Source organism: Ursus maritimus, unplaced genomic scaffold (genome assembly GCF_017311325.1).
Source record: "Ursus maritimus isolate PB19 unplaced genomic scaffold, ASM1731132v1 scaffold_5, whole genome shotgun sequence".
NCBI classification, from domain to species: Eukaryota; Metazoa; Chordata; class Mammalia; order Carnivora; family Ursidae; genus Ursus; species Ursus maritimus.
Genome location: NW_024426663.1, coordinates 57,089,440 through 57,102,282, shown reverse-complemented (window position 1 = coordinate 57,102,282; position 12,843 = coordinate 57,089,440). Strand labels below are relative to the sequence as shown.

The 12,843-nt window shown below is 55.9% G+C and overlaps 1 protein-coding gene across 1 annotated transcript in view; it reads right to left on the bottom strand.

Moving 5' to 3' along the window:
• Positions 1–11,080: 11,080 nt before the first annotated feature.
• The window catches only part of TRPC7 (transient receptor potential cation channel subfamily C member 7), a 139,573-nt gene continuing 137,810 nt past the window's right edge, over positions 11,081–12,843 (bottom strand). The window contains exon 11 of the mRNA XM_008691582.2: positions 11,081–11,842. Coding sequence (XP_008689804.1) covers positions 11,673–11,842 — 170 coding nt within the window. The 3' untranslated portion in view covers positions 11,081–11,672. The remainder of the gene's footprint in view (positions 11,843–12,843) is intronic.

Below are 12,843 nucleotides of genomic sequence, written 5' to 3'. Positions count from 1 at the left end.
AAGGCAATGGCCTGCACCCCCCTAGCCCCCACCCCAAGGAGAGCCGAGGGCTGGGGGGCAGGGTGCTCCAGGCACTGGGTCTCAGTTTCTCCTCATGGTACCTCTTCTCCCCCACCCCCTGCAGGCCCACCTGGGGGAGCTTTTTAAAGTTAGGTTCTGGCTCCAAACCCAAAGATTCAAATCCAGCCTTGGAGCTGGGAGTGTGCCCGTGGGTGTGCACGTGCGTGGGTGTGTGTGATACCGTCAGGCGTCTCCTGGCACCTATGACGCTTCCTTGCAGACAGACAGCAGTCACACAGCGCCACATTAGCTGCCTCAGGGAGGGGACAACAGCACAGGACTCAACAGCGCAGGACTCAGCCATGACTGGCTTTTAAGTTTCAAAAGTCTGGGTATGAGGTTCGGAACAAGGCGTCCTGAGTAAGGGCAGGGCTGTGCCTGCCACATACGGCACCTTCAGGGGAATCGGGGAAAGGGGGCTTTCTCCTAGGCAGGGCAGGCGTTGGCCTCTTGTAGCCTCACCACTCAGCAGGGCACCTCTGTGTAGTGTGTACCCAACCTTGTACGGTAGCCCTGTGGAGGGGCAAGTTTCCCCATCCCTGACATCCCAGGAGACCTTCCTGCTCTCAGGGCAGGGTGACGTGGGAAGTTGCGTGGGACACAAGGAGACCTCTGTGCCTCGAGAGGGATGGCAGAAACCTGGAAATTCTGGGGATCAGGGAGTAGGAGGTCATCAATACCTGTCTTGGGTAGAGCCCCAGGGAGGCAGAAGCCTTTGGAGGATGGGTGACTCCCCGAGCTGCACTGGGGGTGAGGGGGTAGAGGGATCCCTGGAAGCCCACCCGGGCAAGTGCCAAGGGCCACAGCGAGCTTCTTCCAGCTCCAAAGGATTTGGAGACAGAAGAGCTTCGGAGCCAATGCTCCCAGAAGGGCATGCAGTGGAGGTGTCTTTCAGATGGGCGACTTTTGGATGGGAATTCGGATCCAGCTAACCGCGCCCTCCAGGACTGACCTTTAGGAAGCAGACAGGCAGCAGGTGCTTGGTGGATGCCAGCGCAGAGAGGGCTGTGGGTGGGAAGACCACCCACCCGCTGGCAGCCCGCAGAAGCCAGCACAGTGCCAGGAGAGTGGGTGTGGGCATCCTTGGAGCTGAGGTTCCTACCACCTCGGGGATAGTAGGGGTGCTCCTCGCGGAGACTGGCTAACGGGAATATAGTGTTACAGTCCTTGAGCTCCTTGAGCTTGTGGGTTAACACCGATATACACATGCAAATGAAACCACAAATACCCCCAGTAACGATCTCTGTACAGTGGGATTAAAGACAATTTTCATTTGCTTCTGAGTGCTGAGGATTTTGAAAATTTCTCCAGTGACTACCGTTTACTTTTATAATGAGAATAATAATTAAAAAAAAAAACAGTATAAAAGGAAACAGCAAAAGTAATTTGCTTGTTTATTTCTCTGCCCTCTCAAGGCTCCCCTCTTTGGGTTCCTCATCTGGTATGCTTCCCTCAGCCCCTTGGGAGCCCCCCTTCTCCCCGGCCCTGCAGGCACAGGCTGGAGGTGGGGCTGGGCGGCAGGGAGAGGAAGGAAGTGGGCCCAGCCGGGAGTCCTGGAGCCAAAAGCTCTGATTCACAATGGCACCGACAGTGATGTCACCGGGGACACTTTTCCATCCTCTCTGCACCCACTTGAGAGGACAGCCAGGGTGGAGGAGACACTCGCCGTTTTTGGCTTCAGAGAGAATGTCTCTCCTCCTTCACAGGCGGGAGGGTCCTGGCTGGGCTCTGCTGAGCCAGAGAGTGAGTAGGCTGGACCTTTCCACTGTCCAAGCTCCCAAAATAGCGTCCTTTCTGGGAATCTGCTTCTCTGGCCCCTCTGAGCCCTTGATCAGAGCCTCAGTCTGAATCACAAGGAGGACAAGGCCCACCCTTGGGGTCTTCTGTTAAGGCCATTTGGAAAGAAAGGGACAAGATGGCAGACCCGCTGGGCCCCTTTCAGGAGTCCCCACCTGGGAAGGCCAGGATGAAAATAGAACAGAGGCGGGAGGGGGCCTTGGTGAGCTGAGCGGGAACCACCGTGGTTATTAAGGAGCAGATTACTAGCTCCAGTTATGAGCGCACTCGAACAGCACACTTCCTCCTGATTCAGATCAGAAGTGGCTGCGGTTCCATCACAGAGAGAAGGAAAGGGTGACAGAAATAAGAGATGGGTCTCAAATCTGAGGACCCCAGTTGTGGTGGCAAGAGGAGAGGACGCTCCCATGTCTACCCCATGCCCACTCCCTCAGCCTGCTGGGAGCTTTTCTCGGATGTCTTTGTCTCCATTGGCAGAACCTGCCCACATGGGGGACGAGTGGGCCCCCCAGGAGGTCGAATGCCAGGGCACCCAGGAAGCGTGCTGTCCCACCCTGGCAGGCTGTCCACCTGAGGGCTCTGCTCTCTGACTCCTGTGAGTCCCGGGACCCCGGGACAGAGTGGGCGGGGACCACGTCCTTGCCCCAGTTCAAGAATGACATCGCCTCACCTCCAGGAAACAGAAGACAAGATCCTAGAGCACGTATTACCCCACCCCCTTGTTCGTATTTCCTGTCCCTTTACTATGCGTTTTCGCTTCACAATGATGGGGTTTAATAATGGATATGCAGCGTAGGGTAGAGGGGGACTGAATTATTCACCCCGACCTCTCTTGGGGCCTCCAGTGCTTTATCCTCCATCTTCCCCGGGTGCCCAGATCTTAGAGAGCCTTCCCGAAACTGGAATAGGCCCACCTCCTTGGTGAAGACCAGAGAGTTAGCTCGAGCGAGGATCATGGGGCCCTAGTCCCATTCCCACTCTTAGGGGTCAAGTAACCTGATAACCGTGCCATGTAGCAAAGGGACCTCCGGAGCAAGAGTGTTCAAATACGGTTGACCACCTGGGAGCATCTTAAATACAGGCCCCACTCCTGGTCTGCGGATCTACATTATTACTGAGCGTCCCAGGGCAGGAGGACAAGTGTGCTCCCCAGGCAGGAGGTTCTAGGACCACAGTGAGAAATACTCAGCAAGGAGCATGCCTCCTCCGTCAGGCTGCCTCTCAGGATTGTGCTCCCTCACTTGGTGTCCCACCCCAGCGCAGTCTTTCGATTCAGCTGTGTTCATGGCTCCCACCCTGCCCTCAGGCCACGGGACTCAGGGACCCAGGGGTTGAACTTCCAGTTCATGGGGGTTCTACTCAATGGGTCCCCCATGCTATTTAAATTCTTTCTTTGCAACAGCAATAATGAATCCTGCTCCGCCCGCTTTGCTGGGTTGTTGTTTTAATTAAAAGAGGTCAGGGACACGAAAGCACTCTGACACCTGTAAGATTGGCGACCTAAGGGCGTGTTCTCATTGTCCGCTGGGCAGTGAGTCACTGGCTGCTTTGTGACATCACCTCCGAGTTGTCCAGCGCTCTTATTAAAATCGCACCGATCCACTTAACTGTTGCCGGGCTCGCCTCCTTTCTCTCCTGTGGGCCTGCAGCCTGCCCAGTGCCCCAGAATCCACGCATCCTTTCAGGGCTCCATGTGCGGCCATGCAGGAGCTGGGGGGCTGGCTGCATCTGCAGGCAGCTTCCTTCTGCAGAGGCCAGAGCTGTTTTGGGGGGGTTCTTTTTTTTTTTTTTAAGATTTTATTTATTTGAGAGAGAGAGAGGGAGAGAGAGCATGTGTTGGGGGCAGGGGCAGAAGGAGAGTGAGAAGCAGACTCCCCGCGGAGCAGGGAGCCCGACATGGGCTTGATCCCAGGACTCTGGGATCATGACCTGAGCTGAAGTCAGACGCTTACCTGACTGAGCCACCCAGGTGGCCCTGTTTTGGGGGTTTCTGTTAGTGCACAGAGACAGGGTTTCTTTCTGGGTGAAGCAAAGCTGGCCTAGGTCACTGGGAACCCTGTCTGTGGCTTGATTAATGCTAGCGGAGTGGCATTGCTAAGGCATGTTCATTGAGGCCCTTGGTAGTTAAGTCACCCTCTTGGGGCAGATGGGCTTCACATGGAGTGAAAAGCTCGTGGACCACCTGTCAGTCCCTCTGTTAATCTACAGCTGGGGTAATACACCGCCTCCAGACATTACCTCCCATGATTCCATGCTTGACAGGCTTCAGCTGGGCGGCCCTTCATCCAGCCGAGTTTCTCCCGTGGCGGCACTCAGCTGGGAGCCTGGAGAGGCCGCACCGTTCTAGAGGCTTCTGGTGCTCCATAGTTCCTCCCCGCCCCCCTCCCCGCCGTGGCCTCAAACAGAAGCCCAGCTTCTTCAGGACCCAGCCTTGGCTTCCTAGAAGACAAGTCCCAGGGGGTACGTGCCTATCCAGCCTCTGCTAGCTCTTTGCTTGCTAATGTCCCCTTGGCTCCTGCTAGTTGCCTGACCAAGCCAGCGTGGACGTGGGCCGGGATTAAGCAAGGGCTGGAGAACCAGGAGGCATGTTTCGTTGGGGCCACTGATGTGTTAATTCACAGAAGCCTCATTTTCCTTTCTTTCTTAGGAGGTCACCCAAACGCTTCCTAGAACAGGTCAGTGGCCATGCCTGGACTTCGTGCGCCCTTGCTGTCTGTGCACTGGCCCCCCGTGCTGCAGGTGCTGCCAGGTCCCGGGCTGGGAGGCCTGCAGGGTGACGGTCCTCCGCTCTGTGCTGTGGGAGCTTGCTGCCCTGGTGTTGGAGGAGACGCCGAGGCGTGGCAGGTAAGCAGGCGCTCTCTTCTTTTTTTCTCTGCAGCCACGCGGCGTCCCACAAATGCTCCCTCTTTCACGTCGGTTCTGGCCTCTTCTTTCTGGGGGTGGCCTCAGAGAGCCCCGGCGAGTCCCTGCATGGCCACAGCCGGGGTCGCCCTCCTCATCTGCTGGGGTTGCCCCCAGGTCTCTGCGGCCAGGTGGACGTGTGTGGCAGCGTGCGTGGCTCAGCCTCCTCTTGCTGGAGGGCTGGGGGCTTGGGCCCGGGTCCCGTTCTCACCCTCAGGTCCCTCTCCTTCTCTCTGGGTGACCGGCAGCGCCCTTGGACTTGGCACACCTTGGGTCTCTTCACCGTTCCCCAGGCCCCTGCCCCGTGACCCTGTGTGTGACGCACACCTGGGCTGTGTGTGGAGGGACAGTCCCCGTGATTTCCGCTCCCACACCCGTGCTCTTGCCTCAGACCGTTGGCTCCGTCTTCCAGAAGAGCTCCCTATGCCTCACCTCAGGCTGAATCTTTCATGGCCTGCGTCTGTAGGGGGAGGACAGACCGGGAGGTCTTTGAGAATCAGGAACGTGAGATTGCTCCCCTCTGGGGGAAGCCCTGAAAATTTGTCTACAGTGACTAGAATCCTGGTCTATACCGACCTGTCTCTGCAGCCTCAGTTGGCTGGAAAGCAGTTGCTGCGAGCTGGTGCTTGGGGACATGAAGGTTCAGGAATCCCACGTCCCAGCAAGCAAGGCTGTGTATCTTCAGAGGGGAAACGTCATGAGAAGCGGCCGGGCCCCAGCCCCCATGGCCTTTGCTGAAGCGCAGAATACATTCTGTTCACGCTGTTGGTGACAGACAGCGATGATGCTCTGAGCGTCTTTATGGAAAGATGTGTCTGAGGAAACAGCTCGGCGCTCAGAAATGGTCACCTTCAGCAGGGCTCAATGGCCGTGGGGGCTTCTAATCTAGTTCTGCTGATTGGGAAAGCACCAGAGGGTCTGTTTTGCTGGGTTGTCTCTCCTGTGATTGATTGGAGCTGAGCATGGAACCCCGCGGCTCTGTTCTGTGCTGTTACTGGAATGATTGGAAGAGTCATCTCCCCTCTGTCTGACACCTGAGCCCAAGTTCAGGTCTGCTTCCCCTGGCCCCACCAGCCTGAAAATCCTCCGAGTCAGCAGTCTAGCTGCTGGGGTTCATGCGACTCCCCATGCTTTGTGCTCCTGGAAGGCAGAAGCAGCCTCTCATGGCCAATATTGAGTTGCATTTATGCAACTCGAATAGTCTCCTTCACTGCATGTACCTACAAAATAAGGCTCTTTATTTTCTATTTGGAGTGGAAGCCTCACCCACAGAAACTGGTCATCCTCAACGTGTCTCCTGGTTATTTCTAGAGTCTCTGAGTAGTGACCCCCACCCTGAACAAGAACAATACGTCTGGTTACCAGCTGGCGGCCTCGTCCCTCCTCTCTACCTCCCCACTACTTGCTGCCTGCACAGCTGTTGACAGGTGCCTCGGTGGGGCCACTGTCCCTCCCAGAGGTGCCCAGGGTGCCAGTTCTGGATCCTTCAGAGCTGGAGCCTGGGCAGAGCAGGGAGCTCATGTCACCTGGGCCCCCGGTAGCCCTCCTGTCCAGTGTCTTGTAGATTTGCTCTTGACCAGCTTCACCAGCTCGAGGACGTGAGCTATTGTCAGAACCTCCCTGAGTCTCCGGAGGAGTAGAACCCGCAGTTTTTGGCCCTGCGCCTCTAACCACAGAAAGAGCAAACAGCCCCAGGGGAAGGGTGGGGCAAAGAAGTCCTGGCGGCATTTCTGTGTCCTCCCGGAATGTGAAGGATGTCTAGAAAGCCAGTGCAGACCAGCTTCGTCAACAGCGGGGTTTATTTGCCTGTGTTAAGCTGAGAAGGCTCCTGGAACAGTTCCCGGCTGTAAGGAAGAGCTGTAGGAAGCCAGGCACAGCGGTGACACTCTGCACTGCTCCCTCCTCTTCTCTTCCCCCACCTCTCCTCACTTCCTTTTGCCCCTCTCCTCCTCTCCCCTCCCTCCTGGCTTTACTTCTCCCCTCTCCTGTCTTCCTCACCTCTGTCTGGCTTCCTTCCTGGACAGTCGCTGTCTGTAAGGCAAGGAGGGGTCTCTTGGTGTCTCGGATTCACACTGTCCTGTTCAGTGACCCCAGTAGGAAAAAGGACTTCTCTTTCCCAGTGTCCACAGGTATATACATTTCAAGGCAGAATGTGATTGCCCTGCTTGGGGCCATGTTGGTTTCTGGGGCTCTGGGTACTCTGGTCGGTGAAGTTGGGCTCAGGGGCCAGCCTGTGCCTGGGAGCTGGTGGTGAGATGTGTTTCCAGCCACCGGGTGGCTCACGACCAGTACAAAGCCTGTGTGTCCCATGGCCTCCCCTCTGCTTTATGTGTGCGTATACAGAGCTGGGGTTGGGGTGAAGGTGGCAAAGTTGGAAATGTTGTCTACTCTGCCAGGGTCTGTATCTCACTCAGATGCCCGAAAGTGTCGTGATAAACTTTTGTTTGGATCTAAGTTGCCTTTTTCTGCCTTCTAGCTACTGGGGCAGGTGGCCATGGGCCTGGGTGTGTGTGGGGTCAGCACCACAGGACCCATGGGCCTCTTTGGTCCATCGGCACAGCTGACACTGTGTCCCTGTCCGGACACAGCACGCTCTCCTGGACCCAGTTATTTCTGACTCAGTCGGAGGACGTGGAATCCACACTTTTTAACCGTATCATCCTGAGAGTGCACTTGGCCCTTGCCTGGGCTGGGGGAGCCATTCCTTCCTCCTCCTCCTGCCTCCTGGGGTGTGGATGGGGGGCAGCTGGGCTGGGCGAGGACACGGCCTTCCAGTTGTGGTCCTCATGTCTCTGGGCATGGGCTGCTTTTCCTCCACAGGCCGGACCCTGCTGCCTTGCTCAGGACCTGGCCTCCTTTCCTGTCCCGCCCCAGTCACAGGGAAGCGTTTGCGGGTAGGGGAGAGCCCTGTGCTCCTCAGACACCATTTCTTTCCAGCTCTGTGATTCTTCCCTCAGTCCTTTCCTTTCCTTAAAGACACGGGGCTCAGGAAATCCCAGCCCGGACACCTTAATTCTTTTCCTGTGCCTGTGTCCTTCCTTCCCTGAAGCAAAGCGTGGGTAAGCCTTCCTCCAGGAAGAGCCGGCTCAGGCGGCCTCTGCCCCCGAGCGCTGGGAGGAGGCTGGGTCAGGCTGGGCCCCTGCCACGTCCGCAGGCTGCGGGCAAACGTGCATGCCCTGTGTCTCTCCTGGGGGCCCTTCCCTCTAGCATACTCAGTCTCCGAGGGGTGAGGCAAAGACACGGGATAAACATAGAATGGGGGCGTTGCCTCCCTGCCTCAGATGATCCAACTCCTAATTCCTGTCAGCCTCTGGGAGCCTCAAGTGCACACTTTACATAAGCCTTAATGAACCCTTTGAGGAGTGACGGCCCGAGGCTGCTTATTTTTAACCAGACTCCGGGTGCTTGGAGCAGGGCAAGGTGTCTGGGCCTTCTGGGGGCAAGCGGACCTGAAGATGTCTCCCACGACCTGCCCCTCTTGGAGGTGGCCTCGCATGAGGGACTGTCCCCTAGGCCAGGGTTTGGGGTCGATGGTCGGTCCCTGTGTTGTCTTCTGGCATCTGTGGGAGGGCGGGAGACACTCTGTGACTGCTGGGCATGGGAGGCCGGCCGAGCCTTCTCAAGAGTGTGAGCGCATGTCCTTTAGGAAGAGCTGCAGGGCCTAATTGGGGGTTTTTGCCCAGGAAGTGTCACTAGGATTTGTTGAGTCCTCTTAGGAGCCATCAGAAAGTGACACGTCACGGGAGAGGTGGCTGCTGAACCGCTGGTTTCCCCAGCCGTGGCTGGGCCCCCCTTGCCCTAGTCCCTCAGTGGCCCCGGCCCCGTTGGAAGCAGCTCCATGGGGACAGAGGGAGCTGGAGCGGAGGCTCCTTCCACGCCGTGGCCAGGAGGGAAATGTGTGTTTCCTGCAGACTCGCCAGATTTTCAGAGCCCAGGGGTGCCCTCTGAAGGAATTCTAGAAAGCTAGGGCCCAGCCATGTTCACTCAGTGGCTACTCTCTGGCCCCGTGCAGTGCAGCGTGGGAATAAAACAGACCCAGACCCCCTCATGGAGCTTCCCGCCTGCAAGCAGTGAAGACAGATGTTACAGGCACACAGGAACATTACAGACAGACATACGGACGGCTGTGCAGCCTGCTCCAAGGGGACGGATAGGGTGCTTGGGGAAGCGGGCAAGCCTGGGGGTCTGGGGACTTTTGGGGAGGGTCTGGGCTCTTTCTCCTCCCCTGTCTGTGAGCCCCTCTCAGATGCCACTCTTCACTCTCCTGCTTTGTTTCTCCAAGAGTCGCTTCTCTCACCTGGTTAATTCAATAGGAGCCATGGAGATGGGGGTGAGGGCGGGAGGGAGGCTGTCAGTGCCTGGAAAATCACTAGGCTCTTGCCTCAGCTCCAGCTGATAGTTCTGCCAGCCTTCAGTTCCAAGGCCTTTGTAACGGCTTCCCATGAAAGAGGGGTCCCTCTCTGCCCCGCTTCTCTCTGGCAGCCATGAGTCCATTCCTGGACTGCCCTTACCTCCCAGGCGCGGCATCCAAAGCCTAATGGATGGTGCCAGGTTTCCTTTTTAGTTTTTAATTACTTAGTGGGGCTGGTTTTCCTTTATCTCCCCAGAGGGAAAATTTGAGGCTTAGGTTTGAAAGGAAAAGGGCACCCCAGGATTTGAAAATGGGGTTGCCACCTGCCTCTGGCTGAAGGCAGATAGAGAAATTGAATAATGCATTTTCCAAGTGTTTATTAGCATTCTGATGAAGATAAGTGAGGGATCTGAAAGGAAATCTTCCAGAAGTGCTGGTAATTTGTCCCCTGGATAAATCAATTTCTCTTCCTACAAAGCACATCAGTTTTCTTATTCAGAGTCCAGCCTTAAAAAGGAGCCCCCCCCCCATTCCTATGTGTGTCATCCCCAGCACTTGGGATTCAGTGGTAAATATCTGCTGGATGAATTCTGTCATCCTCTGCAGGCTTTGGGGGGCCATGGATGAGTATTTGGGATAAGCCGGAACAACGTGCCATCATCAAGACAAGCACACAATCTGATGGGCGCTTGAGGATTTATAGATTTTTTTTGAAATGCATCTACGGCCCCTCACAGGGACCCAGGTGAAAACTCCCAGTCTGAGCATACAGTATGCCCTGCCACCCGTCGGGCAGCTCGGTTTCCCTCTTGTTGGAGCTCTGGACGGTGGTGCCAGGACTGCCCAGGTGCGAAGCCACCTTTCTTGGCTGCCAGGGACCCAACAAATGTGGGCTCCCCCACCCCCCCGGAAATTGGGAAGATTTGGCAAAGCTGGGCCTGTGTTCTTTACGGCAACAGTTGGCTGGGCCAAGTGTCTGGGGGCCACTTTGGTAGGGCTCAGCTGCCCTGTGTGTCATGGCTCTGCCCCCACCTCCGTGCTGGCACCAAATTCCAGATTTGCTTTTTACCCCATCGCATCTGCTCTTTTCTTAGAGCAGTGTTAAGTAAAGAATGTTGGATCTCGGAAGATGCACTGTGTCTTGTGAAACACAAGCCCCCTCATACATATATATGTACAAGACAGAGCCACACACATAGACACACAGGTACACAGACACACACACGCATGCACGCATGCACACACAGACACACACATATATTTTGCCCTCCCAGGGTGTCTGCAGGGCATCTGAGTTTGTGACCCCGAGCCTCTTTCTCTTCGCAGGGTTGCCGTGAGGGTTCAGTGGATGGATGCAGGCAGAGCTCTAAGCACCGCGCCTGGTACCCAGCAAGTGCTCGCTCACTACGTCCCACTAGTGTTACCAGTAAGTTCCGTTGGGGCCAGGGGCCTGGGCATCCTCTCCAGCCTGCTCTGAATGGGTCTTGTTTGGGACTGGGGCTCCCTCTGGTGGCCGCTCTCCCCACTCACTCGCAGGTTGCTCCTTGAAAAAGATGTGGGTGTGGGGGGGTTCACCGTCACCCCTTCCCCTCCCACACGGGGAGAGAGGGCGAGAGGTGGGTGGGAAGAGATGTTTTGCTTCCCTCACCTTTTTCCGGACCCCCTTCCTGACCTCAGTGAAGTTGGGCGGAGTAGGTCTGCAGATTGGAGGAGGGCTGGAAGGTAAGGGTCCTGGCTACAGGATCTTAAGAGGGGGGAGTTGGTACCTTCTTCCCCTCACACCTGCCCCACTCTCCCCCCAGAGAAGTGCCAGGCCTGTGGGCTTCCGAGGCCACCTCCAGACAGGCCACAGGACAGCAGGAGCGCAGCACATCGACAGGCTCCCCAGGCTATTATGAGGTAATTTTATTTCTTTCCATTTTAGGTAAAAATAGTAAATACAAGATAATCATAATAAAGGTAAAAATACATCATTTGGATTTTGTTGTTCTCTAAACAGTGCTACCTACAGTACAATTTTTGATTTAGCATTTTTAAAGTTTTTTTTTTTTTTTTATAAACAAATAGAACTATTTTGCTATTAGGCTCTCTGTGTTCTCGTCTGGCACTTAAGAATAGATCACAGGTCACCTCCCGGTTCTGCTGGGATGTGGGTAGGTGGTGGGGAGGGAGTGAGAAGGGGCGCATGGGATGAGGTGGTTCGTCTTCCTGGGACACAGAGATGGATGCGGTCCGGATGCGGTGGGAGGGCACATGTGTGCATCCAAGAGGGCCTCTTCCTCACGTGTGTCACTGTGACTGGACCAACGGTCTCACACGTGTCACATCTCCTCCCCTCCTCCTGTGCTGGCCTTTCTTACCCAACAGCCTAGATTCACAACAGTTCTGGGTCAAGGCAGGCCACGATGCTGCCCATGTCAGCTTCTGCTCACATCGGAGCCAGTGGGTCCCCTTAGTGTCCTACAGGAGTGGGCCCAGGACCCTTCCCTGCCAGGCCTGGCGGCTAGGAAATCCATCCTGGCCTGGGAATGCTGGTAGAAGTCACGGATGCCGAGGGGGGCTGCTAAATGTCTTTGCCCTTGTTTACCCTCAGGTGGTCTTTGTTTAAATTCTTTCCAAATTTCTCACTGAGCTGTTGGATCAGGTCTGCCAGCTCCCCAGTAGCTTGAGATTTCTCTTCCAGAAGCTCATAGCGCAGGCTGGAGATATCTTGCTTGATCTCCTTTAGTTCACCTGCAAGGACAGACGAGCTTTTGGTGAGCATGAATGAGCAGGGACAAGGGGCTCACTCCACATAGGTTTGGGGCACACGTCTTTCCAGCACATTATCAGCGTGCTGGGCCGGCCCACCGAGGGTAGGGGTGCGGGGACGGGAGTTGTGTTTCCACCGAAGTCCCACCCAGCTCCTGCCACTGAGGGGCACATCCGTCCATTGAAAACCCTCCTCCTCCCATTCCTGGTCAAGCTCTTTGTGAAGGGTTTCGGAGGACGGAGGGGTCAGGAGCAGGGTCATGCCTTCCTAGCGCCTATTTTGTACCATGTTAGAGTGTCGGCCCTGGAGCACTAACGCCTGATTTCAAGACTCAGAGCAACACTGTCATTAACTGGAATAGTCATTCTCCTGATGCTCCCTGTTGTGTTCTGTGGTTGTTATCTGCAGAGGAGAAACTCCCAAGAGGGAGGGGGCCGGCTGGGCATGGTGCACGAGGCAGCCTGATGGGAGCCTCGCGGAGGCCGCAGCCTCCTTCCATAGCAATGGGCCACTGGGTGGGAACTTGGCCTGGTTTCCATGGTGAACCACGTGGGTCGAAATCCACCTGGTCCAGGGCTGTGCAAATCTTTTAGTGAACTACAAAGAGGACTCACGAATGTTCTTTTCTGATATTATAGATATTGGACTGGCCTCGTATGGGAGTCCAGTGCCCAGGAGCACGTCATTCCTATCTCTTTTCTCCTTATGTGTTGCGTACAGAAAATGCAGAGATCTTAAAGGTACAGGTTGGCCAGTTTTGACAAACGCATACATCCCCTGTTTCCTTTTCATGGGGTGCTTTCCTGAGCCCCGGTTGCGTGGTAGAATTCCAGTGGCAGGAAACCTGGCAACCCCACCGTCTGTCATCAGCTACATTCCTGTCGACCTGCACGATGCCCTGTTCAAGGTGGCTGGCAGGCCGCCTGATGGTGTCACGTTCCAGACGCAACAGCAGGGGTGGCTGGAGGGCTGCTGTTCAGCC